General features: G+C 41.0%; 2 protein-coding genes across 6 annotated transcripts in view; one reads left to right on the top strand and one right to left on the bottom strand.

The window, feature by feature from the left end:
* Nucleotides 1-118: 118 nt before the first annotated feature.
* On the bottom strand, nucleotides 119-9,216 carry LOC125010098 (serine/threonine-protein kinase MAK-like). Of its 5 annotated transcripts, none has more exons than XM_047588447.1 (16): nucleotides 9,125-9,216; nucleotides 7,809-8,161; nucleotides 7,032-7,086; nucleotides 5,748-5,869; nucleotides 5,126-5,208; nucleotides 4,830-4,962; nucleotides 4,165-4,336; nucleotides 3,913-4,080; nucleotides 3,400-3,681; nucleotides 3,092-3,282; nucleotides 2,461-2,582; nucleotides 2,018-2,104; nucleotides 1,654-1,728; nucleotides 1,436-1,546; nucleotides 556-651; nucleotides 119-468 (listed from the first exon to the last, which is right to left on the bottom strand). In XM_047588447.1, exons 2-16 carry the CDS (start codon nucleotides 7,907-7,909, stop codon nucleotides 317-319), a joined length of 1,950 nt encoding a protein of 649 aa, XP_047444403.1. In that variant the 5' UTR covers nucleotides 7,910-8,161; nucleotides 9,125-9,216; the 3' UTR covers nucleotides 119-316. The 5 variants fall into 5 exon arrangements, with proteins under 5 accessions (XP_047444403.1, XP_047444405.1, XP_047444404.1 ...); XM_047588449.1 differs by lacking the exon at nucleotides 9,125-9,216 and having other exon boundaries at nucleotides 7,809-7,938; nucleotides 8,042-8,372; XM_047588448.1 differs by lacking the exon at nucleotides 9,125-9,216 and having other exon boundaries at nucleotides 7,809-7,938; nucleotides 8,066-8,371.
* Nucleotides 9,217-11,082: 1,866 nt separating this feature from the next.
* LOC125010400 (guanine nucleotide-binding protein G(olf) subunit alpha-like) overlaps nucleotides 11,083-27,931 on the top strand; it is a 51,828-nt gene continuing 34,979 nt past the window's right edge. The window contains exons 1-2 of the mRNA XM_047588991.1: nucleotides 11,083-12,029; nucleotides 27,685-27,757. Coding sequence (XP_047444947.1) covers nucleotides 11,447-12,029; nucleotides 27,685-27,757 — 656 coding nt within the window. The 5' untranslated portion in view covers nucleotides 11,083-11,446. The remainder of the gene's footprint in view (nucleotides 12,030-27,684; nucleotides 27,758-27,931) is intronic.

Here is a 27,931-nt window from a genome sequence, read left to right on the forward strand (position 1 = left end):
ATTTTAAATAAAAAAACATCCAATTTATTTTTTGAATAAGAAAACTTTATACATTTTTACATAATTATGCTGCTATGAAACAATAAATACACCTGTTTAAATATAAAAATAATTACTTAATGTTATTGGCTGGTTTGTTACTGTTTTTTAAAAAATACTGGTGGTATAGGTCATGTTTCATTGATACAACAACACTGAATGATGTTTAACAGCACGGCAAATTTTAAGAAGAGACTAGAAGGAATTAACATTTTCTGCTAAAGTGCATCGGAAGTCTTTCCCATGAGTCACTGGTGGAGCCGAGCGGGCCGCTGTGCTACCGGTGGCCTCCATATTTGGCGGTCCAGTCGACTCGTCCGTGCACCGGCTGGATGTTTGTGCTCCTGAAGGAGACGTTCTTCGCTGCAACGCTGGTGCTGAATCCAGACACGGGAGGATTGAGAGGTCTGCTCCTCCAGCCTTCGTACTCTGAAACGAAACAGAGGGAAAGGTGTGGAAATTGCCCCAAAGCTTGAATTTAGTGCTGAAGGTTATTAATATATATATATTTTTTACCATCATTCGAGGACGCTTGCTTATTTATGGAGGTCTTGGTTTTGGGTGGTTTGATTATAAACTCGGTTCTTAGATCAGCAGCAGATGAGAGATCAACTAAAAGATTAATGAACAGCAAAAAAAACACACATTAATCAGGTTCAGCTCTGATAACACTGGTGTGAAAGTTTCAAAGTCAACATATCAGTGATGATCGATGGATAACTCCAGGGGGCGCCAGGCTAAAGTTTGATAAGATATTTTAATGGAATTTTGCCTTCAATTGTATGGAGTTAAAAGAGTAATAAAAATGTATAAACATTTAAAATAATAAGAATTTAAATCGGGTAATACAAAAAGCAATATATAAGAAAATAAAACAAATAAAAGAATAAATTTAACAGTAAACTCTAAATTAAACTTAGATTTTAATAATGTTTTGTTACAGTAGCTTAGTTGCACATAAAAAAAAAAACTCTTAAAAAGTACAACTAGTAAAAACAAAAATTGAAATAAAATCTAAGTTTCTAGTAAAATAAAACAGAAAATGGTGTAAGCAAAATAAAATGAGGAAATAAAAAATAAACATTAGGGAATAATAAGAAAGAATATTTTAATTCACCTTCACATTTATTTGTTTGGTATTTCTTTATATATTTAAAAAAAATAAAATAAATCTTATTCTTTTGCAGATTTAGGTTTGTACGGTTCTCCTACGTCTTGGCACTGACCATAAATATTAAGAAGGGTTTAGGCTGGAGAACCAGCTAGAGAAAATGAAATTAACAAACCTCAAAAACATTTTCCACTAACATCTGATCGGTACTAAGTCACATTCATCTCAGAAATCCACCTGAATTTTATCTAGTCATTAATCTGTCAGTGACAAATAAAAACTCACCAGCAGAGGTCCCTCCTAGCGGTGCCAGTGTAATCCTCTGTCGGGCTGCTCCCGTTTCAGCCTTCTGGAAAGATGACGTCTTGGTGTTGGAGCTGAATGTAATAAAGGAGTCTGAAAAAATAAAATAAAATCCATCAGTGGCTATAAATGAATGAAAAACATCAAACCTGACCACTGACGCAGTTTGAAGTCCTTTTATACGTCTGTTTGTGAGTTACCTTTAGAAAGATCCAGATCCTCTGGAGTCTTTTCTTTTAGAGTAGGTTTGTCTGTGAGTTTAGGAAGAATAACATCTAACAGCAGAGAAAGAAAAGGAAAAGTAAGTCGAGGAGGAAATGTTTAATTCTCTATGACACAAGGACTGCAGCAGTAATTAACATGAAATCATAATGGAGCAGATGGAAATAAAAAATGTTTTAAAGTAATCAGGCGTGGCTGGTTTTGTTGTTGTTGTGCCAGATTAGGACAAAAAACACTTAAAAACACGCGAATGGACTGTACAGAAGGAGCACTGGACTGGTTAAAATGGATAAAACGTGCTACATTTGTGACTTAATTTCTTTATTAAGAGGAAACTCCCACCGTGTCCTCTGGTTGAACTCGACATCTCCCACGGTTTTCTGCCGGCCGCCTGGATTCCTGCTGAAGAGCTGCTTTTTGGATTTACACCTTGGAAAAAAACAAAAAAAAACAAAAAACAGACGAGGCTGTAATTATCAAACCTGAGATTATACACCTATAGACTAGCACGTTGCAACTTAATCGAGTTTATTCTCATGCAGATCATTTGCCTGTTTTAATCCTAGATGAGGTTATGTTTAGGAAAATATATAATACAAGATTTTCTTCATTTCAGTCACAACTTTCTGTTTTATTGTTTAGCTTTTATAGTAATTTCTTCAAAATAAAACTAAAGTAACATGACAAAAGTAAAGTAGAAATTATTTTTATTATTATTAGCTGTATAAGTTTTGTCCTAAAATCTCCCGTTCGCCTAGAGAATCTGTTACATTATAAGTTCTTACCGGGGACGTATCTGGACTGGCGGAGGTAGTGCTGCTTGGCAGACATGGTGGTGGAGTCAGCTCTGTTCAGTCCTGTGTTACTAATCATCTTTGCAACTGCGTTGCTCTTTGACTCTGAAAATCTGCATAAAAAAAAAAAAAGCACTATATTAGCATATTTTTATTTCGGACCTCTCATGAGAACATTTCTCATTTGAAAATGAAGCTGAAGTCAACATTTTTTCAAATTAAGAACACAGCTTAAGAGGGCTCTTTATTTTTTGAAATATGTAAAGCAAGAACAAATGTAAAATGCATGTGTTTCAGTTCTTGGCGTGAAATTATGGAATGGACTAAACTGAAGTTATGTTGTCATATACAAATTTTCAAAAAAGCCCGGAGATGTCAGATGATTGAAGATTAGAAGGAAAGGAAACAGAGTTCGACGTGACTTAACTTGGATGTTGTACTAAGTGATTTTGTTTGTTTGTTTGGTTTTCATCAGAATGTTTAACTTATGTATTTTACTGATATTCAGTTGGATTGATTATCTAGGATAGGCATAAACTATGAGCCTTATGATATTAAATCAAAGAAAGTGAAACTAATGCCCGAAACAAAAGAAAAAAAGAAAGAAAGAAAGTCCTCTGACCGACAGCCGGGTCCAACCAGAGTCCTGTTCTTCAGAGACGTGATAGTGGGTTTTTTGGAGATGGAAGCTCCAGCGTCTGTGTCGTCTCCATCGCCCCAGCTTTCCACTGACTTGAAGGACGTCTGGCCCCATCGTCGCCGCGCCGTCCGAGCCCCCGAGACACTGTTCTCCGCTCCTGCAGCGGCTCCACGCTGGAGTGGAGAGACGATCCCAGGATTTTTTTTTGTCATTCGCAACCATACAGAAGCATGAGCTAAGTGTATAGATATAACGTCATGGCTTGATGGGTTTGTTGTAGACATACGTACAGTTTGCCAGCTCCGTGGTTGTCTGTTTTTCACCAGGCTGAGAGGCTCCTGCTGCCCGGCTGTCGTCATCAGCTGAAGTTCGCTCGTGTCCATGCTCTCCTGAGGAACGGTGATCTGCTGCAGAGGCTGATGGCGGCCGGTCGGCAGCTCTGTCTTACAGAGCGACAGAGGCTTCGGGTCTGCGGCCGCCTCGCGGACATTTTCCTGGGCTTCGTGCTGATGTGGGCGCCTTAGAGGAGCGCCGAGCGTCTGGCCTACATGGAAGTACGGATACCTCAGGGCCTGGGGACACGCGGCCAGAACAAAACCAAAGGAAAAACGTCAGGAATTATGCTTCCACGAAAAATTCATCAAGTTCAGGAAGAGTATGTTGTAAAAATAAAAGACACGGCACTTATCAACAGAACCAGACGTCAAATTTGGCTGATTGATTCTCACTTATCCCAAAAACAGATGCTCTTAAAGTACTCAAAGACAGTTGGGATAAAAGTAATTTACAGGTTTTAATTGTACCTGAGCAGCACTCGGCCTTTTCTCGGGGTCCCACTGCAGCATGTCCCTCATCAGTGCGATCGCCTCGTTGCTGGCGTTGGGAATCAAGGATCTGAGGCTGGTGGGGACGCACTTTGGGAAGCGGAAGTTCATTGAGGTGGCCAGGTTGTAGCCTTCGGGCCAATCCGACTGGCAAGTTAAAAAAAAAAAGAAGCACGTCACACAGCAGAAGCACAACATACGACAGCTGTGGCGGCGGCTCTTCCTCGTCACCTTCTTCAGGGTTCCCAGCACCTGACAGATCTTGAAGATCTCATCCACTTCGCTGTTGCCTGGGAACAGAGGCCTGAGGGTGTACAGCTCCGCCATGATGCATCCCACGGCCCAGATGTCGATGGGAGAGCTGTAAGAGCTGGACTTGAGCAGAACCTCTGGCGCTCGGTACCTGACGTAAGGGTGACGACGGCGGCGGTTAAATTAAACTTATTTGTTAATATTCTGTTTTATTGCTGTTTGTTCCCCAATAAACTAACTTTTCCTCCAACTAACACCTACTACGTGTTCTGACTCCTTTCTACCAGAACTAGCACAAACTTTTTCAGCAACCTGAGCTACAGCATCTCGTATGTGGGATCGGATCTCACTGGACAGACTTTGATCCCCCATCTGCATCAGCCAGATGTTGGGAGTAACACATGTAACGCATTACTTTTTGCTATTACATTTTTTTTCTGCTCATAATACATCAGCTTTGAAGATAAACTGTTCGTTTCCTGCCTTAACTATCCCACCCACTGACTGAGGGTCAGTACCATGCGCCATGACAATCATATAATCACCAGTGGGTCATGATGTTATGTCTGACGGGCGTAAGTAATCGTTGTAAAACGTTTATGTTCAGGATTAATTTAATCACTCTGCTGTTGGGTTTCTCTCACCATCTCGTGGACACGTAGTCCGTGTAAGGAGGCCGCGAGCGGATTTCTCTCGCTAGTCCAAAATCTGCAATCTTCACCAGCTCCGGACCCATGCAGAGCAGGTTCTCCGGTTTCATGTCCCGATGGAAGTACCCTAGAAGACAAGGGCCATTCAAGGTAACCTCTGCTACTGCTCCGAAATAGATGTAAATACTACCGCTACTCCTACGACCACTTTTACTACACCGAGACATGACTCTCTATTAAAAAAAAAAAAACAAGGAAGGGGAAAGAGAAAGGCACTAGGAGTCTCTTACCGTGCTTATGCACAAATGCTAAGCCGGACAAAACTTGGAACAGAATATTCCTTATCTCATGTTCAGAAAACATCTTATCTTCCCTGGCAGCGGCAAAAGTGGTGAAAGACAAGAGGCAGAAAGTGGGGATGAAGGAAAAATTTAAAAAAAAACTATGCAAAGGATTATGTCGTGCTGAAGTGGAGCGACACCCACAAGAAGAACTAAAAACAGATTTCTTTGGGAAAAGCTAAACTTTGGTACAATTCACACCTCCTCTTCTCACTGGAGATCAGGAGAAGTGACTCACTCTTGGTTTGGTAACAGGATTCATTCACTTTTCAGCTGTTCATTTACTTAATTATTAACTATTTAGGTATATAAAAGCTAGGTAACACAGCATTTCACACGAGACAAAAGACATTTTTCCTCCTGTCCACATTTAAAGGCCTCGCTGTAGTCACCTACCATGTTTATGAATAAACGACAGTCCCTGTATTATCTGAAATGTCATGTTTCTGACAGCTGACTCAGGGAACGACTTGTTTCTGTAAAAACGACACACGATGACTCAAAGCCGACCAAAATAATTCTCATATTCACATTTAACTGCTGAGTTAATTCGCAGGCATCCGTGTCTTACCTTTCCGTCATGAGCTGATAGAGGTTTTCCTTCATGTACTCGAAGACAAAGTAGAGGAAGTCGTTCTCTCTGATGACCTCCTTCAGTTTCACCACGTTGGCGTGATTCAGCTTCTTCAGCGACTGATGACACCAAGTATTTAGGAAACACAATAAAATACAGTCAGTTAGAATCAGGTCGTCATAGGAGTAACCAAGCTCCCCCAACCACCGTGGCCATCACTACAAGGATTGGTATCGACCCGAGGGTGCTCCTGCATCTCTTCGACCATCTCCACAGCCCTTCACACTGCTCTCAGCCACATTGAAAGCCCCGATACACATGTCAGGATGCTGTTCGTTGATTCCAGCTCAGTATTCAACTCCCTCAGCCCCGGTCGACTGGTCAACAAACTACAAAACCTGCAACTCAGAACCCCTCTCTGTCGATGGATCATGGACTTCCTGACAAAAAAGACCTCGGCACGTTAGGTCGGGCACCATCCATCATCCTCAACACTGGAGTGCCGCAGGGCTGTGTCCTGAGCCCCGCCCTCTTCACGGTGTACACCCACAACTGCGTCACCACCCGAGATACTACGACGTCATCAAATTTACTAATGACACGACCATCGTAAGAAAGATCAGCGGAGACAATGAGACTAGTGGCCTGGTGTAGTTACAACCACCTCAACCTCAACACCAGAAAGATCATTGATTTCAGGTTGAGGACAATGCAGCACAAGCATCAATAAAGAGAGGTGGTGGAGCAGGTCGCAGACTTCAAGTTCCTCGGTCTGCACATCTCAGTGGACTTGGGCTGGACAGTGAACACTACCCACTTTATTAAAAAGGCCTAGAAACATCTCTTTTTTTTCTGGATGCCAATTATCCTGAAGAACTTTTACCGTTGCACCACAAAGAGGATGGATGGATGTAAGTTGTGGTACACCAGCTGCACCGCGGCAGAGAAAAAACTGCGGCAGTGGGTCATAAGACGGCCGAATGGATTGTAGGCTCCCCACTTCCACATCTGGACAAGATCTTTTTGAGCCCCGCCCCACCCAGGCCAGGACACCTCCTGATCAACAGCCTCTACCCTGGTAGACTCAGAGTCAGAGCCAATCAATTTTTGCCCCTCGTTACACTGGACAACAAGAGCGCTCCCACCTCAAAGCTAGGACGAGTGCTGCTAACGTCTTGGTGCCAGATACCACAACACACCTTCAGAAGAGTTCCTCTGTTTGTTTTGCCAGTACCTACGCAATTTTAGTCAGGTGGTCATTGTGTTATAGCTGATTCTTACCTTCACTTCTTTCAGATTTAAACACTCGTCCCAAGAATAAAACTTCCTCTTCATCCTATTGAAGTACAAAAAAAAAACACATTTATTACTCTTCTGTTCATCGCCACATAAAGCTCAAACTTTTTGATATAGGTTCAGCAGATCAGCAGAGTGATTCGCAATCAGTTTTTTTTGCCACAAAAATTTTGGGTTAGGTTTCCTGCATGGACGGCACAGCCGAGAGAAGGGTGGAGTTTGCATGTTCTGCCTGTGCATGATCTGAATGTGTCCGCGTGGGTTTTCTCTGGATACTCCGGCTTCCTCCCACCTCCAAAGACAGGCTTGTTGGGCTAATTGGTGACTCTAAATTGACCCTATGTGTGCGTGTGAATGCGAATGGTTGTTTGTCTCTGTGTTGGCCCTGCGATAGGCTGGCGACCTGTCCAAGATCTAGCCCTCGCCTCTCACCCGATGCCAGCTGGGATAGGCTCCAGCAACCCCCGCGACCCTAGTGAGGATTAAGCGGCATGGAAGATGATAAGAGTCAATGAAGAGAAGCTAAGACTGGAGATGATGAAGTAGTTTTCTTGCTTTGCATTTGTCTGTTTGCATGTATTTTCTCGGGGTACAGGCTCTTTGTGGCCAATGTATTTCTTTCTAGCACCACAAACTTTTGTATTGCAGTGTCCTTTGAGCCTTGGAGTGTCTTGCAGCAGCCACGCAGGTTCTAATCAGCTTAAAGCTTTGAAACAAAACACCTCAGGACCTCTCAGCGCTGTTTGCTGGAGCTCTACTCACCTCTTTATGGCCACCAACTCCCCGGTCTCATGGCTCTTGCCAAGGAGCACGCTGCCGTACGTGCCATCGCCCAGCTGCTTGAACGTGGAGTAGCGATTCATCTCCCTCGACAGTCCCGCACAGTTATTCACTGCCAGAAGAGTCCTGATTTATCCTGCTGTTTGTTAGGCTACTCAAAGACGTTCACAACTAAAAACATAAATTAAACATCCTTTGCTTTCCTCTCTGCTGACCGGTGATGTAAGTTTGAGGTTTACCTGGCGAGGGAAAGTAGAAAGCGCCACCGTCTCGATCCTGTCTGTTGCACTGTGTCTCACCTATCCCGAGCTAAGCCTTTACGGAGGGGCTATCCTCTGCCAAGGAGATTAAAGTCGTCAGGTGATTCAAAATGTCTGCCAGGAAACAGACTCATGACACGATCCAAGACCACACAGATTGAAAACAGGACCACGGTGACACATTTCTGACTTGTAAGGTGTCAGTTATTGGACTCAAGTGTAAAACTGTGAAACAAACAGTATATTTCCAATAGTCCCTTCACTACAAAGTCTTCTTTAAAACTTAACTGGAAGTAGAGGGATCCAACAACTCACTGAACCCAGATTACGACTGACTGAATTTATATCAGTGTTATTTACCTTGGGCGCCTTGTACTGATATCAATAAGGGAAGCTACCAACACTAAAAAAAAAAAAAAAACATCTTATCTGTAATTTACAGGACACTTCAGGAACACAGGAACATATTACGCACCTCCTGTGATGTCATTTTCTAATTCTTAATCCATTAACCCACATTTTGCACTGTGCAGGAATGATTACACGTAAGCTACAGATAACAAATTAGGGCCAGTGTATTTAAAGTTGCTTCACAATTGGGTCAGTGAAATTAGCACAAGTCTAGACTAGTTAGTAATGACAAGCTACACTGGTTGCTACAATCAGCACTGCTGCTATATATTTCACTATTAAGGATCATTAAAGTGTCATCAAGGAAAATCACTTTAGTTTACTATCTAAAGACGATATTTAAAAAGCTGAAACCTGTCGATTCTTCTGCCATTTTGGCCTAAAAAGTGGTATATATATATATATATATTCTTTCTTTAAAAAACAAACAAACAAAATTTCGTTTTGTGCAATGACATTAAATTTCTTCTTCTTTTAGTTATTTAGCTAGACAGAGGGAATGCTACTATAAGGCTAAATAATGGCCAAAAAAAACGAGATTAAACTAAACATAGCTAAAGGTTAAACGGTAACTTCCAACCCCACAATCAGACAGAAAGTATTTAGTAAATATTTACTGTGTCTTACGTAATACAAGTGACATTCAAGTGAGGTAAACCTGCCACAGGAGACATTTCCTGGTCGAAGGTGAGTCGGTGATGCTTGTTGTCGTGGAGAATCCGTTGGACGGCTTCCTGATCTCCTAGGCAACGGGAGTTTCAAAATAAAATGACAAGGAACGTATCATAGTGTGTCATGCCAAAATAAAGTGGCACGATAATATAAGTATATCACAACAACAATACGTGTATTTATTTATTAATGTTAAATGCCATATTGTTTTATTCTAAAGCAAGGGTGTCAAAGTAATTTTAGTTCTCGGGCCACATAGACTACATCCTAATTTTACCTCAAGTGGGCCGAACACAGTAACACAACAGCACAATAAGCTATAAATAACAACAGCCCCAGATTATTTTTTCCCATTTCTTTTCGTGCAAAGAAGAATCACCAATATATATATATATAAACAAATAAATAAATAGAATAGGGTCTTTTATAGTAGATGTTCTGCAGCTTTCACTATCATGTTTTTTTCTTTTCCTTTTTTAAAACAGAAACAGAACAACTGCAGGAGAATAATGCATTTATGAACTCCGTCTGCTGATGAAGCTCATGTGATGCATCAGAGAGCACCATAGGAAATCTGTGGAAAGTATCTTGTGATGTTGTTGTGGCTTCAACGTTCAGGAAAGCAAATGCATCTCAAATGTTTGCAGCACTGTGTGGAAAGAAAGAGGTCACTGCATTACTGCATGACTGTATCGACCTGCTCTAGGCCCCCTCGGCAAAAGTTGGTGGTTATGACTCAATACAAGAACACAATAGGATTGACAGTTAGTTAAACAACAACAAAGAGGGTATGTCTTTTTTTTTATAGTGCGGATATTATTTAAAAACATTTATGACTCATGGGAATTTGTTCCAAATTGTAAAAGGAAATAGATATTTGCCAATGTAAAGTGTGTTAAGTGGACTTTCGCCTCTGTTTTCCAATTGCTCCATCTAGTGGTTTGTTTTGGTGCCTGCACGTGTTTGTGACGTTGGCCTTTATACCACAGGAAGTCAGTGAGTTCCTGACCCTTCACTAATTATAGTCTGCATGTCACAAAGGTCCCTGGTGATATGATTATTTTATATGTGAACCACAGCCGGGAAACAGCATCATGTTGCGTTCTGATTCACCATAAACTGTAGGAAAGAAGATGGCTGCATGGGAACAGATAAGTGATGTGGGGTACAGATCTGCTTGTACAGAAAGCCCTGTTTAGGGTTGTTTTCTTTGAGGTTTTTCTTTTTGTCACCAGTCGGTTAGAGCCCAAACCAGTGAGTCTGCTGCTCAAGGGAGTTTTATTTTGCTTGAGGTTCTGCTTAAGGTTTCTTACAGTTAATAGGGGGTTTTCCTCGCACCCAAAGCCTTTCATAGAGACTCAACCGTCTGCTCAAAGTTTATATCCATTAAAAGGGAGTTTTTCTTTGCCACCATCTCCTCAGTGTTTCCTCTGGAGGTTTCAGACTCTTGGTTTTTGAGACAGTTTGTATCGTTACTGACTCTGTTTAAACAAAATTTAATTGAAATCTGCTCTAAACCATAAAAGTTGAATTCAAAACATTGCTTGTTTTTTTTGAGCACCATCTAGTAATAATTTGAGTCTAAAAAAAAAATCTAACATGACATTTGGAAATTAATAAAATATAAAAACAAATTATTAAAGGGCGAAGTCAAATTGGTGTTAAATTATATTATGTAACAAATAATAATAATAATAATAATAATGAAAATGAAAATCATTATATTTTCAGTTTCTCTGCGTGCGGTCTGTGTCGGCTTAAAGAAATCTTCACTAGGCCAAATAAAGGAATGCATGCGTCTTAAAATAAAACAAGGAGACACCTACCGCCTCAGACATGCAGGCATGAAATGTGAGGAATGAAAATCATGACCAGCATTCTCGAAATGGCCATACTGTAGTAATATGACGTGCTGTGCATTGCACCTAACAACTGTGCAGTCAGATTGTCGACTGTCTGCGCAGCGGATAGACGCGTTTTTTCTCCAAGGTTGTGCTTTTGGTTACTTACGGTAAGGTGGACCCGCAGTGTCCACTAAAGGATCAGGTGATCCACTAACTACGAAGCGAAGGCTGACTGGGGAAAATGCAAAATGACATATAGCAAATGTCGGAGCATAATTCATTCACATTTTCGGCTCGAACTCGGACTTAAATCGCACCGCTGGAGCTCCAATGTGACGATGGCTCGTTAGGGCTGGTGGCGCAACTGCGATTTTTTTGGGGGGATATTTTAATTTATGAGAAATCACATTCACAGACAAATATTGGTTTCAACATGGGGCTGTGCTACAGTTTGCGTCCCCGGCTCTTCGGGGACCTGAGCGGCTCTATCTCCAACGCTACCTCGGACTCGGACCAGCCTCCGGACGCCGCCGTGCCGACCCGCGCCGGGGGATCTCGCCAGGAGGACACCGGGGGATGCGGGGAGACTTCGTCGCTACGCGGCGGCGGTGGCGGCCTGGTGCGCCCCGGGGACCCTGCCAGGCTCCCGGCCGGGGAGCACCGCCGTGGAGACACCGGCACCGACGGTGTGCTTATACAAAACGGAGGTGGTGGTGGTGGCGGCGGCGGCGGTGGTGGAGGAGGAGGCGGCGGTGGCGGCGGCGGTGTTGGTAGTGTTGTCGGTGGAGGTGGAGGTGGCGGAGGAGGAGGTAGCGGTAAGGGGACGGGAAAGGACCGCGGCCGACGCTTGCAGCTGCTGCAAAAGACTAGCACCCAAAAGCAGAAAAACTGGGACAAATTGCTAGTGGAGGAGAAGGAGGCCGAGAAGGAGGCGAAGAAAGTCAGTAAGAGTATTGACAGGGCGCTGAAGGAGCTCAAACGGGAGTACAAACAGACGCATCGGCTGCTGCTGCTCGGTAGGTTGTGTCCCTCTCTGTTGTTGTAAGAACATGAATACGTTTTTATTATTAGAAACCAGGAAAAAAAAAAAAACGGTGGCCGGCCTTTTCCAGAAATTATGTCACTGCTCTGGTGAGGCCTGTTTGCCACATCTGTTGACTTGGCCGTAAACACTAACCCCCCTGCGGCTGTCAATGACAAATGATGAACATGGGCCTGGCGTCCTCTTAATGTTACGTTTAGGATCGTAAGGAAATTTGGAGATCCAACATGAGCGCGCAACGTAGAGGGACCTCAGTGGGTCCCCACGCTTACCTCTCAACTACTACAGCATAGTTAGTGACTAGCTGGTGCATTTCCACTTGTTTATATATAAATAGAAGAGTATAATATAGCTGAGAGCGAGTAAAGTGGCATAAAGACTCAGTTTAGTTGGGGTTAGGGCACAAACGCAGCCTCTGTGTGCAGCGTGGACCGTTTAACCGCTTTTATTTTTACAGTAAATAAACATATAGTGCAGCAAAGGAGAGCTGTGTGGTGTAGGCGATTGCACATATTCCATAGTATGTACGTGCAGTGCATTTACTCTTTTTCCTTCAATATAAGAAGCCATAGTACAGTAGGTGTGCGCAGGGATTTCAGTGTACAGTTATGTTTAGTTTTCAGTTCAGACAGTATAAAATAGCATTCTGACGAGCTGCTGCACCTTTACGAGACATATTCTTTTGTCGATACATCTACCATGTTGTGTAGTAGAGTATAGTGTTGGATAGAGGAATGTGGTATACAAAGATTTACTATAAAAAGGCCACTTAGTGTTTGGCCATAGGGTCAGGTTTGGTTCCACAGTTACAGTACAGTTTGTGTTAATAACTACAGTTCTGTGGTTTATACTTTTTAGTTTTTAAGCTCCTGAGCCATGTCTTAGTATACTTGTGTTTTTGTATAGAGTGACATTTAGCCACAAACTCACAAACAAAACAAAATGGCATTTTGATTAGGCTGCTGCACCGTTACTGTAAAACTTCTTTCAGTGAATAAACGCAAAGTAGTCACGCACACGTTACGTAAGGTTGAAGCACAATACAGAGTCTACGTGGGGATGTTTTTAAATAAATAACAGTACCAAATTGTGTGGTACAGTGTAGTGTGATATAGTGAGTTATAGTATAATGCGAAAGGATGTACAAGTACAAGTATTAGATTATAGCTGAATAGTGTACTAAACCTTTTGGCTATATGCTACTCTAAAAAAAAATCAGTGTAGCCTCGTATAGCCTAATATAATAGATAAAATATTGTATTTTGCCAAAGGGTTGCACATTTACAATAAGGTCGTTTGCTAAATACACGCACAGCGCTGTGTGGTTGTACGGGGTAATAATGAGTAGAGTAGTTTGAGAAGCTCTGGTATACAAAGATGTGCTATAAATAGACCACAGCTTTTGGTATACTTTGAAAGCCTGCGTAGCATAATGTGATATATAATGCAATTCACCATCAACAGAAATAGCATTTTAAATTAACCGTGGCACCTTTACAGGACCTTTATTCAGTCAGTAACTCCATCATGTTGTGTGGTACGGCGGTTCGTCGCATGGGAGAATGTGTACAGGACAATGAGGAGTATAACATAGAGTGTAGTAGGTTAAGAGGCTCAAATATGCAAAGATTTACTGTAGCTTTTCAATATAGGATCGTGTTTACTCTGGCAACCAGTATAGAATACTACAGTATATTATAACACATGATAAATGACCCTTTGTCAAACTATCCCACATTTACAGTAAGGCCTTTCCATAAGCGAATGCATGCCACGCTTTATTATATAGCATAGCTGAGTGTAGGATGATAGCTCGGTGTGACCAATAAAAACGTTTGAATCGCCGTGACACATTTACAGTCCGGTTTGTATATCGTAGTCGTGTAAAGGTGTCCAGAGAACGCACAGACGCGTTGGCTTTGTATGCTGAATCAAACACGTGGGAATCCATAGATTGCTGTTTTCGTCTTTATGGTGTGGCAGAGTTAAAGCGTCCCGTAGTTAAGTGCGATGTCTTAAGAAGTAAATACTCAGCGAAGCTTTCTGGAGAGTCGCTCCGTCAGATTTTTGTTCGCGCCCTTGATCAGTTCTGTAAAACACTCAAATAAGGTTCAGGATACAAGCTGTACGGAGAGCATCGTCATTTGTTTTGTCGTGGGATGGTTGGAGGGTAGTGGAATCTGTTTGTTTTTCAACCACGGACGATTTGAATAAATGTATAATATGGATGGATTCACAGATTGAAAAAGATGCAAAACATTTCCTGATCAAAGCTCCACTCATTTGATTCATACAAACCGGATTTTCATCTGCTGTAAATAAGAAGTTTAAGGCATCAGTCAGGGTGTTGGAAGGAAGCGTAGTTTAGTAGCTTTTAGTGGTTTAAGCTCATCGCATCGTGTGTATGCACACCGATCAGCCACAACATTAAAACCACCGACAGGAGACGTTACTAACGTTGACCATGTTGTGACCGTTCCACATTCTGCTGGTTTGGACCTGGCATACGCACGGATGCTGCTTAGACATGTAGCACCAGCCTAGACCAGACCAGGCGCCCCCACCCAATAGCAATGACACTTCCTGATGGGAGCAGCCATCCTCAGCAGGATGCACAAACACACACACTCACTCATAAGGGTTTAGGAACCACTCCAAAACAAACATGATATTCACTAAAACTGATCAAGTAAAAATCTGTGGGATGATCCACAGAGGCCCCTCCCCTCAACCCATAGGACCCAAAGGCCCCCCCACTAACAACATCCTGTAGCCAGACACCGTCAGAAGACCCATGTCCATTCTCTAAAGACTCACAACTGTGAGGAACTACACGATATAAGGAAGGTGGTCATAATGTTACGCCTGATCGGTGCACGTAGGTTACAAATTCTAATCCTTATACATATAATCGTTTGTTGTGTTCAGGTGGAGGCTCTAACAGGCCTCCAGGTCTCTGCTTCCCCCAAAAGAGCAGGTCAGGACATTAAAAAGAACAGGAATGTAACACCTTCGTGTATTTACTTTCTGAAAACTCCCTCTGCCGCCACGTTTGAGAGCACAGCCACAAACAGTCGAATTAGCGCAGCAGCTGCTCATCTTTCCGCGGAGCAACGCTCTAAACGTCGACGCATTTACAACAACGGCACACCTCGTCCTCTTCGCGCTCACGCTGGACGCGCCATGTGCTCGCTCTGCTTCAAAAAAGTGCTCTGCTTCCCCCCCCCCCCCCCGCTATAATAAATGGCCACCAGTTTAATTTCCTGAGTAAACAGCTCCCACTAATTACACACAGGAAGAAATGGCTCATCCTAATGAAGTCACACAGGGAAGTGTCATACGTTCCTCCATGAGCTAGCGCTGTGAAGCCGTACGAGGCGCGTCTGACCCGCGCCACACTCACTCCGGCGTGTCACTGCGGTTTTCGGGGAGGCTTTCTTCGCCGCTGTGGAATCACAGTTATTTTGGGAAGCGAGTGTACCGGAGCACGCGGCGGGGCCTCGCCACCAGCAACTTCTGGGTTTTCTTTAAGAGACCTTTATACCCCGCAGGTCTTCGGCAGGACTCCTGTTGCACGCCAGAGAACTGGGGTGGTTTGTGTTCCTCTGAAAGTGGACACCTTTCAAATAGTGTTACATTTCAGGGCGACGTATGTTAGCCAATCTGGGTCACTTTATCTGTTTGTATTCGCTGCAGGTATTTAGTTAAACGATGGTAATAAGGAACGCGTGCACTTTGAGCCGGTTTTAGTGATGTTTGTGTGTGTTTTTTTTGTTTTTTTTTTTGCTTTCTTCCACCGTGCTGCGCATGTTGACAGGTGATGTTTTTATTTTTAGACGTAGTCACAGCTCCCTGGAGAGATTCCTGCATAAAATAATAAAGGCCCGTTCTATTACGGGCCTCAGATTGTTTTGGATTTGAGAATTGTATGAATGTGGAAGTGATGAACTGATGAGATGAATGGTCTTCAGTCGAATTCGGTGCAACGATAAATGGCACACACACATATATTTTCTTTTATTTTGTAAGGTTTCATATGAAAATACACCAGATAATATATGAAATGACTGGAAGATTAAGTCACATTTAATCAATTATACTGATACATTTAATAAATATTTACTGTATTTCTTGGTCTTATATGATAGTACGAAGATAATTGTCTACGTCAGGACCCCAAACTGATGGAGAGATTAAGTAGGGACCCTCTACCTACTATCTGTGTTCTATATCAAACTCAGTCTAGTGCTATTTATAAATATACATCATTATTATCATTTTGCATTCACTATTAAGCTATCCTTTATCTATTTACTAAAATATGTTGGATTCATGTTAATGTGTATGTAAAGAAATTTAAATTTGTGGGGAAAATGTGAAAAATATACAAAAAAACATCTAATCAACCAAAGATTTTGCGAGTTAAGTTAAGTTGCTTTCAAATACAGTTGTAATATTGTGTATTAGGCACTGGAAACGAACTCGCTTGCCAGTTAATTAGGGATTCAAATACAACAGTCATGCATTAAATCTTAGCTTCGTGTAGGTTGTGGTGTTCAGGATTTATGGGAAAACAACAAGACAGCTGTTGATTTTGTTGTGTTTCTGTTATTCTGTCAACCTAAATAACAGAGACGCTTTAGAGTTTAACAGCACCACAAACTACAGACAACTTCCTGATACCGTCTAAACCTAAACGGAACATTACAATGGTTGTGAAGCTAAAATTTAGGGCAGGGTTGTCATAATAAGATGTGTTCTGTACCTAGTGAGTGTTTCCTTTTTGTGTGTGTGTGTTCAAATCTACGTCTCCGATCAGTGTGGTATTATATGAGCTCCTGGTCGCTCCTGTTTAACATGTTTAAACGGGAGTCCATTCAGAAACTGTCCTTTAATAGACTTTAAAACTTCACCACAGACATGGGAGCTGGAAGCCGAGTTCCTATTATTTCTTACAGAGGAAGTGACTTTATTGTTCGGCCTCTTGGAGCAGAATCTGCACACGTCTGCGATAATGATCTGTCACAGCTTTCCTAGATGTCCTTAACTGACGGTTTCATATCTCGGGGCCTTATCACCTCCGCGAGCCTGAACAACAGGCTGCTAGCTATGCTGTAGGTCTGACAGAAACTACTAGCTGTCATGTTTTGTTTTTCGCGTGCCGCTTGCCGCAAACTCATCCACCGCAGAGGCACACGGGCCGTCCGCCCGTAAACACTCGTAGAGTCAGGTGAACTTTGCTTCTGTCTAGCTGGGTTTTATCATTGACCAGTGCTGAACTTTGCCACCGGCTCCACCGCGCTCCCAGTTTAACGTAACGGCCAACAGGAGGTACCCGAGTGCGAGATATTGTCATATTTATGGTGCCGATAGCGAGGCCCGCGATGCGAATGGTCTCGATAGTTGTATCAGCTTCAATCAAAAGTGACACAGCCACGCCACGTTCAAAGGACGCTGGTCCGAGCCCGTTCTTCAAGTTTTGCTTACTGTGTCGTTCAAAGCTTTATCAAGAGCGCCTGCCCCTACAGAGAGGGCTGTAAAAAAGTTATTTCCAGCTCTAGAAGGAGGAGAAGAAAAATAATAATGATAATAAAACGATCAGGGAGGCTAATTTTAGCCGGATATCGTTTGGATGCGTGCCGCGTTTATACAGCGCATGCTTCGATTAAAGTCTGGGCCAGTAAATACGTGGAGAAGGTTTATGTGCAGGAAAACCACTCTTTTAAGTGTCACTTATTGTTATATTTGTTGTCGCAGTACATTTGTCATGATCTTAACCCAGCCAGAAAGCCTAAAGATTGGCTCACTTGCCAAAACATTAGGTACAGAAATGAAAATGAATGTATTCTAATACAGGGGTCTTTAACGGTTTTCAGACCAAGGACCCTCAAACTGATGGAGGGATTAAGTAGGGGCCCCCTACCTACTATATGTGTTATATATTTATAAATATACATCATTACATTCGATATTAAGCTATTAAAACAATACACAGGTTCAAATGTTAATTTTTCTATGAAATTAATTGATTAATTAATTGACAGATTCAAGTTTAAACATTAAGGCCTCAGTATTTAGCTTCTCTTCTGCTAGTTTTGTGACTTGTGTGTGGGAATTCATCTGGGGACTGAACAGGCTCTCGGCCTATTGCTGAGAGCCTTACAAAGTCAGTGTGCAATATGCAGCTTTGTGATTGGCTCAGCAGCGATAGGGGCGGGGCTTACTGTGTACAGGAAGCTTAGATCGACAGGTCTCGATGTTGGAATAACATTTTAATGTATTTAAGAAAAACAAATTTGCGTGGGAAAGTTAATATCAATGTCTAATCAACCGAAGATTTTGCGACCCCCCCCCTTGCAGTACCTCCACAGATCCACTTGGGGTCACGGACCCTTTAGGACCCCCTGTTGAAGACCTGTGTTCTAATATGATAGTCCGGCACTAAAGCTTAGCTTCGGGAAAGTATTCAACATTAGTTTAAAATAATCTGTTGATTCAGCTGTGTTTTCATTGTGGAGGCTGTTGTTTTACTAATGAAACGTGCTTCTGTTATTTTGACAACCCCCGTTTTAGCCACTTTACTATTTAATCCAGTTTAACAGCACCACAAACCACATCCTCCACAATGATCATTCGGTCGAGGTGCCACCTTTCTGATGCTGTTTCAGCCTAAACTGAACATTATAACGGTCATAAATAAGGACTTAGTGTACGTAAAGAAGTGGCGAGCAAGTGTACAATGAAAGCATTTATTCATTACGCGTGCAAAATGCAATTGTGCATTGTTGAGGACTTATTAGCAGCTATGTTTAAGGGCCACTAGTGGTGCGGTTGACATTTTGCAACACGAGCAACACTATGGGTCTAAACATGATGGAAAAACAAAAAATTTTCGGACTTTGTCAGAAGAAGAATACACTCACCTGCCAACATATAAGGGAAACTCGTGAAACCCACTGTACTCTAATAAAATAAATCTTCCCTTATTAGCGTTACAATGTTGTACAATGCAGAGACAGCGTCACTGGCCCATAGTGAACTAAATAATAGAAACATTTGCTGGTACAATAAAGAACAGTTCAATAGTTCCACAAACCACAGCCTCCAAAGTGAAACCACAGCTGAATTAACACCTTTCTGATGCTGTTTCAATGTAAACTGAACATTATCACCGTCATGACGAGGGATTTAGCATTTGTTTTCACTAGCGTACCTAATAACCTGGTACGTGAGCATATATCTCAGCTTCCAACGTCTAGAACTCTAAATTACAAGCTGTACTTGAAGGCAGCTTAACTCCTGTATCGTGAAACTGGGTCTATTTTAGTACAATTATTCCACTTAATACATTAGTTAATGTGTAGAGAGTAGTTGGCACAGTACAAAAAACACATTTTGGACATTTTTGTTAACTCACCATTAAAATAATGCATCAGATTTATATAAATTAGGGGCATTTTACTGTCATATAAGACCAAGAACCACAGTAAATATTCTTTTCTGAAAAGTGGGAACCAGTGAAGTTTTTTTTTTTTTATTAAATATGACTTTTAAATGACTTCAGCAAATGAATTTGGGGACTAATTTGCTATGAATGAACCCTGTCTGGTGTATTTTCATATAAAACCCTACAAAATAAAATAAACTCTAAGTGTAGGAACAGAAAAGATCTGTCGGGAGTCGGGAGATATTCATATCTGAAGTGAGAAATGAATTGACGTCCAGCACTCAAAGATTTTCAGCTTACTGTCATATAAGACAAAGAAATAAAGCACATATTCTTCTCTGAAAAGCGGGAACCAGTGAAGTTTTTGATTAAATATGGCTTTTAAATGACTTGAATGAATGAATTTCAGGACTAATTTGTTATGAATGAACCTTGTCTTTCATATAAAACCCTACAAAGTTAAGGAAAATGTGACGGGAGATAATCATATCTAACAAGTAGGAAATGAATTGACGTCCAGTACTCAAAGATTTTCACCTTACTGTCATATAAGACCACGAAATACAGTAAATATTCTTTTCTGAAAAGCAGGAACCAGCGAAGTTTTGGTATTTTTCATTAAATATGGCTTTCAAATGACTTGAATGAATGGATTTTAGGACTAATTTGTTACAAATGAACCTCATCTGGTGTATTTTCATATAAAATCCTACAAAATAAAAGAAAATGTAAGTGTAGGAACAGAAATGACAGTAGATATTCATATTTGAAAGGTGAGAAACATGAAATTGTGCCTTTTTTTTAAATTAAATATGGATTAAATAAGTTAAACCTTCAGTAACTTCAGCACCTATTTGTAAAAACTAACCCCGTCTGCTGTCTTTGTCTTGTGTAAAACCCCCGTAAAATAAAAGTTAACACTAAAAATAAACAGTGCAGATAAAGATCTCCCAATCAGGAGTGTGCGTGTGAAAATGAAGCATTGTGCGAAGGAGCGACAAACAAAAAACTGCATTTAAAGCGAAACTTAAAGATACTTAAAATAAAAATTAGCGGTGACACGCCGTTTTTAGCCGGGTTAAGAGGAAGCCACGGTGAGCTAAATATAAATATCAGACAGCACTTCCTAAAAAGGGCCATAATTTATGCAGCAGAAAAAACCTCCTTGTGTATCATTCATAGGAGGCTGACAGTGGCACACATGCGATGCTGCCTCGAACCACTAGAGAGTGATGTGGGCCAGTCACTCGGATTGACCTTGCTTCCTAAAGTGGGGAGACTGGATTTTCTCTCTCTCTCTCTCTCTCTCTCTTGCTGTGGCTGATGGGGTATTGATGGTGGTAATATTGTCACACCACCATAGGTGCAATGAGGGCTTCAAGCTCGATTTGCATGCTGCACAACTTTGTTGTGCCAGTTTGGCTGCAGGAAACTAGTATTTGCATTGTGTTTGCATAATAGATACAATAACAGCAGATTCCTTGTTATATGTTACACAAATAACCTCACCCCCCCTCCCACCAGCACCATCACCACCACCACCACCACCACCACCCCTCCCAAGTGATCTATGAGTGATTCCGATGCACGCCTGTATTGGTTTTCAGGAGCTGAATGAGTGGCATTGTCAGTTAGCTTAGCGTTAGCTCAAGCGTGGGGCCTGCCGTGTGTTGTCAGCTGAATGAAAAAGACGGGATTCACAGAGACGGCGCGGCTAAATGCAGGCGACTCGTTTTTAGGTGACGTCTAGAACGTGAAGAGCGGCCCTGCTTACTGAAATGTCTCAACCTCAAGGAACCCACACCCCATTTTGGTTGAAGAGGAAGCAGCCACACGCTCAACGTAAATGTCAGACAATGCTCACGACGGAGACACTTTTTCTGTTTCCTTCTCACTTGCTACACACATGCCCTGCTTTTTTTTTTTGTTTGTTTGTTTTTGTTGTTGTTTTTTTTACAACATTTTAGTCATTAGCTCAGGATTGTTTGAAACCCTGATGATTTATCTGACCAGATACTAAGTAAAAGTTATTCTCAAAGTGAAGTCTAGATAAAATCCCTCGTGCAGCGGTGGTCTATAGCTTTGGGTTGATTCATTTGCTCGACTTTGGCATGTAAACATCTATGAGTAAAGAGGGCATTGCGCTAAGCAATTATTTATCCTTAACATCTCTTTCTGTTTGCTGAAGTGGGGCATACAGTATGCCAGGCAGGTGTGTTAACTGTGTCCCCAGCAAACATGGCTGTAAGACCGATAGTGTGCTCAGCACAGAGTTTCGTAAATCTTAAAATACACAGGGCCGTATCGTTTTTTATTGTCTAAAGGTATTTTTAGCATATTTTTGCGCTGTTGTTTGGACTTTTGCGGTTGCGTCGATGATGGTGTCTTACGGTATATCTAGAATTTGACGGTAAGAATATGTGCTGTTTGCCTTTTAATTTCGACTCTTTGTAAGGAAAAATTAGGATAAGGGCTGAACCCATGGTGATTGTGTTATCAGGCTGCACGAGGCAAAGCCAATAGCATTTATCGCTAAATTTTATTGGCCAATTTCGTCAAGCCCCGACTGTGTCTCCCAGTCTGACTAATAATGATTCTTTAAAGAGGTCTGAAGTGATAAAAACGTCAGGTGATCAATAAGAAAAGACAAAAAGAAAATTAAACAGACCAGGTTAAAATGTTTTTTTCTTCCTTTTTTAATTTTTAATTAAATTAAATTTGCCCCAAAAACCCTTAAAACAGAGGTCTTCAATGTTTTTCAGACCAAGGACCCCAAACTGATGGAGAGATGAAGTAGGGACCCCCTACTTACTATATGTGATCTATATTAAACTCGGCCTAGTGCTATTTATAAATATACATTATTCTGCATTCAATATTAAGCTATTCGAATAATACACAGGTTCAAATATTCACTTATCTACAAAATTAATTGATTAATTAATTGACAGATTCAAGTATTAAGTTTAAACATAGCTAAATGTAGCAGGAACAGTGAATCACCAAAACATTTAGGCCTCAGTAGTTGGCTGATGGGAGCTAGCTACACTGTTAGCTTCTCTTCTGCTAATACTGTAGCATGAGTCTGGGATTTCACCTGGAGACTGAACAGGCTCTCGGCCAATCGCGGGGAACGTGACAGAGTCAACATGTAATATGCGGCCTCGTGATTGGCTCAGCAGCTATGGGGGCGGGGCCTAATGTGTACAGGAGGCTCTGATTGACAGGTCTCGGCTAATGTGGCGCTCCGTGTGAAACGGTGCGCTGTTGAGACAGCTACTGCAGACTGAAAGATTACATCCGTCTTCTCATTTATCCCTTTACTAAAATATGTTGGATTCATGATAATGTACTTAGAGAAATTTAAATTTGTGAGGGAAAAGTTAAAAAATATATATATTTATATATAAAATGTCCATTCAACCAAAGATTTTGTGAACCTCCCTGCAGTACTTCCACAGACCCCCTGTTGAAGACCTATTCCTTATCCTCAACTTGGTTTTCACTGGTCCAATGGACGTTTAAGCCTCTACTTGTTATTCTACTGTACTTACAGCAATATAGTAGTAGTTGATATTATCTAAAAAAAAAAAACTGTAAGTGTCAAAGGTAAAAGTACTCATTATGCACCAGAAATAATTATATTTTTATTAACAGAGATGCAGTGTAAACAACTGTTTACTGTTCCATCTGGTTGTGTTTGGACCCTAAAATCTGAAGTATACGTTGTATTAATTAATTCTAAATTACAGTAGTTACAGTTCACATTTAAAACCATGCATCCTCCCCGTATCTAAAGAAAGTGTCGAAAGTATCGTTTCTGTGTAAACAGAGTTGAGAGTTCTACCCACAAGTACAGCACAAGTTCGAAGTGCATGTACTATAGTAGTTTTCCACATTACTTGTTACGTTGCAGCTATACACAGTATATGAAGTAAAGTAAAGAACCACAATAAATGCTGCTTACGGCTAATTTATAATACACTCTAAAAGGGACAGTTCAACCCAAAAGGGTATTTATCCTTTAATACACAACTATATTTTGAACGTGGTGTTTTTACACAATTACATGCAGCGGCGTAAGGAGTAATTCTAGCTCGTAGTAGAAAGTGAAAGTACAGCTCCGCCCCTGTCATGAAATCGATCTGCAGTAAAGTTTACTGTGCTCAGTATTGAGTTTTGTAAACCTTAACATACACGGAGGCATTTATTTTCTTATTGTTTTATTCTTTTATTGTGTGTGAACTCCAGCGCTATCATGTCCTGTTTCATTATGGCTTTTATGTTTTGTTTGGGCTGGCAAAGGAAAATTATGACATTATGCAGATTAAGAAATCGACTGCCTGATGTGAGGCTCTATAAGCTCTGTTCAATACGTCACCCACTTCCACCAGTTTGTGATTCTTGCTTTTCAGAAAAGGCCGGAAGAGGTAAAACTGTCCAGAGCTTAAAACTGAAAGGCAGAAAATTGGAAAAACAAAACTTATGTTAAAATGTGTTTCCTTCCTTCCAGGCCTTGTTCATTTCCTGTAAAATGTATCTCAGCTTGAGTCCACTCATCTCTAAGATATTTAAAACTTTCTATTTTACCATACTGTACCACAGAAGTGCTCCGATCCTCAGATAAATGCTGCAAATACTAAAGCTAAAAAAAGGAAATTCCCTTCATTTTAATGGTAGAAGTAAGAGGAAGCTGTACCTGTGGAATAAATGTAGCAGAGTAGAAACATAATGGAGTAAAAGTACGAAGTAGCATGAAAAAATACCATAAAATACCTCCAATTTGTAACTTGTACAAACAATGATTGAATACTTGTACTTTATATATAATCTGCTAAGTGTATATAAGTACATATGAGCCTTGTTATAGAATGAAAATATCTTAAAAACATACTAATTTCAGGTAGTATTAAGGGGAAAGGAAAGAAACTACATACTATATTTGAATATTTTACATTTCTCCAGCTTGATGTAGCTCAGATACTATAATATGCAGCCTAATTGTGGCCTTTTGACACATTCACTTAATCGTTTCAGTTGTTAGCTCAGATTAATAAACCAAAATATAGCTCAAAATACAGTATTACCAGAATAAGAAAAGACTTCACTGAAGCTCGGGGAGTATTGTCACTTTTACCCGATGTAAAATTAGCCTATGTTGATTTATAGATTTATGAATCGTTTTTAAAAGGGCTCCTCTGCACAACAAGTTACTACTTGAAAGTATATATTGATGCTAATAGTTTTGTATATATAATATTAATAAAAGGTCTAAGTTCTGTGACTTTTGCACGCGCTCTGGTCTTTCTAAATTAACTATGATATACAACATTTATGCACAATGACTGCACAAGAACATAACAGGAAGTATTAGAGTACTACTTCCATAATACGTTGCTAGCTACGCTGGTGCACACACACACAGGCAGTTGGTGTAAAAGGGGTTGCCAGGTTGGGTCAGGCCCCACTGTGGCGTTTCACGTGACGCATTAGCTCTATTAATTTCGTAATACTTTTACTTGACTGTCAGAGTACTACTTCCTTAATGTGTTGCTAGACGTGTGTTTTAGTAACGGGTGAAGTCTGGTACACAGACAGACAGTGAGTGTAAATGGGTTGCCAGGTTGGGCCAGGCCCCGCTGTGACCTTTTACGTGACATTAGCTTAGTTATTTTAGTAATACTTTTACTTGAGTGTTAGACGACTCCTTCCATAATGTGTTGGTAGTTGGTATGTCATGTGTTTTAATAAAAGGTAAAGCCCGGTACACACACATACAGACGTTGTAAATGGGTTGCCAGGTTGGGTCAGAGTTGAGCGTTTCCTTAAACTTAATGACATTTGTTTACTTATTTTAGTGATACTTTTACTTGAGTATAAGAGTACTACTTCTGTAATGTGTTGGTAGTTGGTATGTCATGTATTTTAATAAAAAGTCTAGTACACAGACAGTCTACACGGGTTGCCAGTTTGGGTCAGGCCCCACAGTGGCCTACATGGCCACGTTTATTTAATTATTTTAGTAACACTTTTACTTGAATATCAGAGGAATACATTCATAATGTGATGGTAGATCATGTATTTTAATAAAAGGTAAAGCCTGGTCCACACGCACACACACACACACACACACACACACAGTGTAAATGGGTTGCCAGTTTGGGTCAGGCCCCACTGTGGCCTATATGACCACATTTATTTAATTATTTTAGTAATACTTTTACTTTAGTATAATGTGTTGGTAGTTGGTAGGTCATGTATTGTATTAAAAGGTAAAGCCTGGTTCACACACGCACACACGCACACACGTGTAAACGGGTTGCCAGTTTGGGTCAGGCCCCACAGTGGCCTACATGGCCACGTTTATTTAATTATTTTAGTAACACTTTTACATAAAATATCAGAGCAATACATTCATAATGTGATGATAGGTCATGTATTTTAATAAAAGGTAAAGCCTGGTACACACACACAGTGTAAATGGGTTGCCAGTTTGGGTTAGGCCCCACTGTGGCCTATATGACCACATTTATTTAATTATTTTAGTAATACTTTTACTTGAGTATAACGTGTTGGTAGTTGGTAGGTCATGTATTGTATTAAAAGGTAAAGCCTGGTTCACACACGCACACACAGTGGGTGTAAACGGGTTGCCAGTTTGGGTCAGGCCCCACTGTGGCCTATATGACCACATTTATTTAATTATTTTAGTAATACTTTTACTTGAGTATAACGTGTTGGTAGTTGGTAGGTCATGTATTAAAATACAAGGTAAATTCTGGTACACACACACACAAACAGACATACACACGCCCACACACGCACACGCGCACGCAGTGGGTGTAAACGGGTTGCCAGTTTGGGTCAGACCCAGCCCCTCTCGTCTGTGGCGTCCGGGTTTCCACCCCTTCTCCGATCACACTTTGATAGCAGGATAGCGACGGACTAAAACCGGGGAATGGCTCCTCTGACTCCGCCACACGACTTATAGGACGACCAAAAAAAAAAAGGAAGAAGAAGAAGAAAGAAAGAACGAAGGAAGGAGAAGAAGAAGAAGAAGAAGGGGGGGAAAAATGAGATATCTGTGCGGGCTGTTACAGTTTAACGCGGGTTTGTTTTCCACGGCTACTTCCTGGTGCCACAGAGAGAGGCAGTGCTGAGTTAAAGAGACAGATAGAAGAAAAAAAAAATACAGAGAGAAGAGAGGGGTTGGAGACACGATAGGAACAGTTGACTGGATTCCCAGAAATTGAAATCCCCCTCTTTCTCCTCTTATTTATGTCCGTTTTTTTGATATTTTCGTCGCGGAGTCGAGTCGTCGTCCTTCGCCGGTCGGTGAGCTTGTAAACGGGTTGAAGCGGAATAGTAACGGGGACCATATATTCCTCCCTCCGACGGAGAGAAGCCTCGCAGAGATTTTCCTTTTTATTTTTTTTTTTTTTAACCCCCCTCCTTTTTTTTTATATTTTTTATTTTACACTAGCCTCATTCTTCTGCTACCCTTCTTGTAGCCACCACCCGCGGAGGCTATTTTTTTTTATTATTATTTAATTTTTTTTATTTTATTTTATTATTTTTTTTTTCATTTTTTTTTTTTTTTTTTTTTTTTTTTTTTTTTTTACTATACATACATATATACACATATAGATATATATTTTACAATTTTTCCGACTCCACAAGGAAGGGTTAGGGCGACGGAAGATGGGTTGTTTGGGCAACAGCAAGACTGAAGATCAACGCATCGACGAAAAGGCACAACGAGAGGCTAATAAAAAGATAGAAAGGGAGCTGCAGAAGGAGAGACAAGCTTATAAAGCCACACACAGGCTCTTATTACTGGGTAAGGCTGGTCTGAATGTGAACTGCGAACCGAAAAATGTAAGATAATCCCCTTTCGTTTACCGAACACGTAGCCCCATTTGACAGCGCTTGCAATAATATGTCATGGGGGTGGATATTGATGGAAGCTCCGGAGCCTCCAAAAATACAGCTGCCTTTGCATGCACATTTGTATTTCCTAAAGCAAATAGGCTACATTGTTATTCTTACTACGCCACCTTTCGTGCCACCATCCCCCACCTCTTTTATGTGTGCGTTTTCTTGGTCATATTTTCATGTATTTTTCGCTGTTTTTTTTTTTTTTTTTTTTTTTTTTTTTTTTTCTTTCTCTTCTCTGTCGAAGGTGCGGGAGAGTCCGGAAAAAGCACCATTGTGAAGCAGATGAGGATCCTACACGTCAATGGCTTCAACGCGGAGTAAGTTTGATTTAAAAAAAAAAAAAAAAAAAAAAAAAACGCCCCAAAGTGTTACATTTAGAGCTCGTTTGTGTGTGTGTGTGTGTGTGTGTGTGTGTGTGTGAACGACCGTCGTAAATGAATAAAAACTGCCGAGGCCATGAATGTAGCCTCTGAATGGATTTTCTTCAGGCA

This window comes from Mugil cephalus, chromosome 7 (genome assembly GCF_022458985.1).
Source record: "Mugil cephalus isolate CIBA_MC_2020 chromosome 7, CIBA_Mcephalus_1.1, whole genome shotgun sequence".
NCBI classification, from domain to species: domain Eukaryota; kingdom Metazoa; phylum Chordata; class Actinopteri; order Mugiliformes; family Mugilidae; genus Mugil; species Mugil cephalus.

Excerpts from the sequence above, each read along its gene's own strand:
- LOC125010098 (XM_047588447.1), bottom strand. The coding sequence starts at position 7,909 with ATGAATCGCTACTCCACGTTCAAGCAGCTGGGCGATGGCACGTACGGC. Across the intron at positions 5,870-7,031 it reads TAAATCTGAAAGAAGTGAAG|TCGCTGAAGAAGCTGAATCA; the intron begins GTAAGAATCAGC and ends TGGTGTCATCAG. Across the intron at positions 469-555 it reads GCAAGCGTCCTCGAATGATG|AGTACGAAGGCTGGAGGAGC; the intron begins GTAAAAAATATA and ends GTTTCGTTTCAG.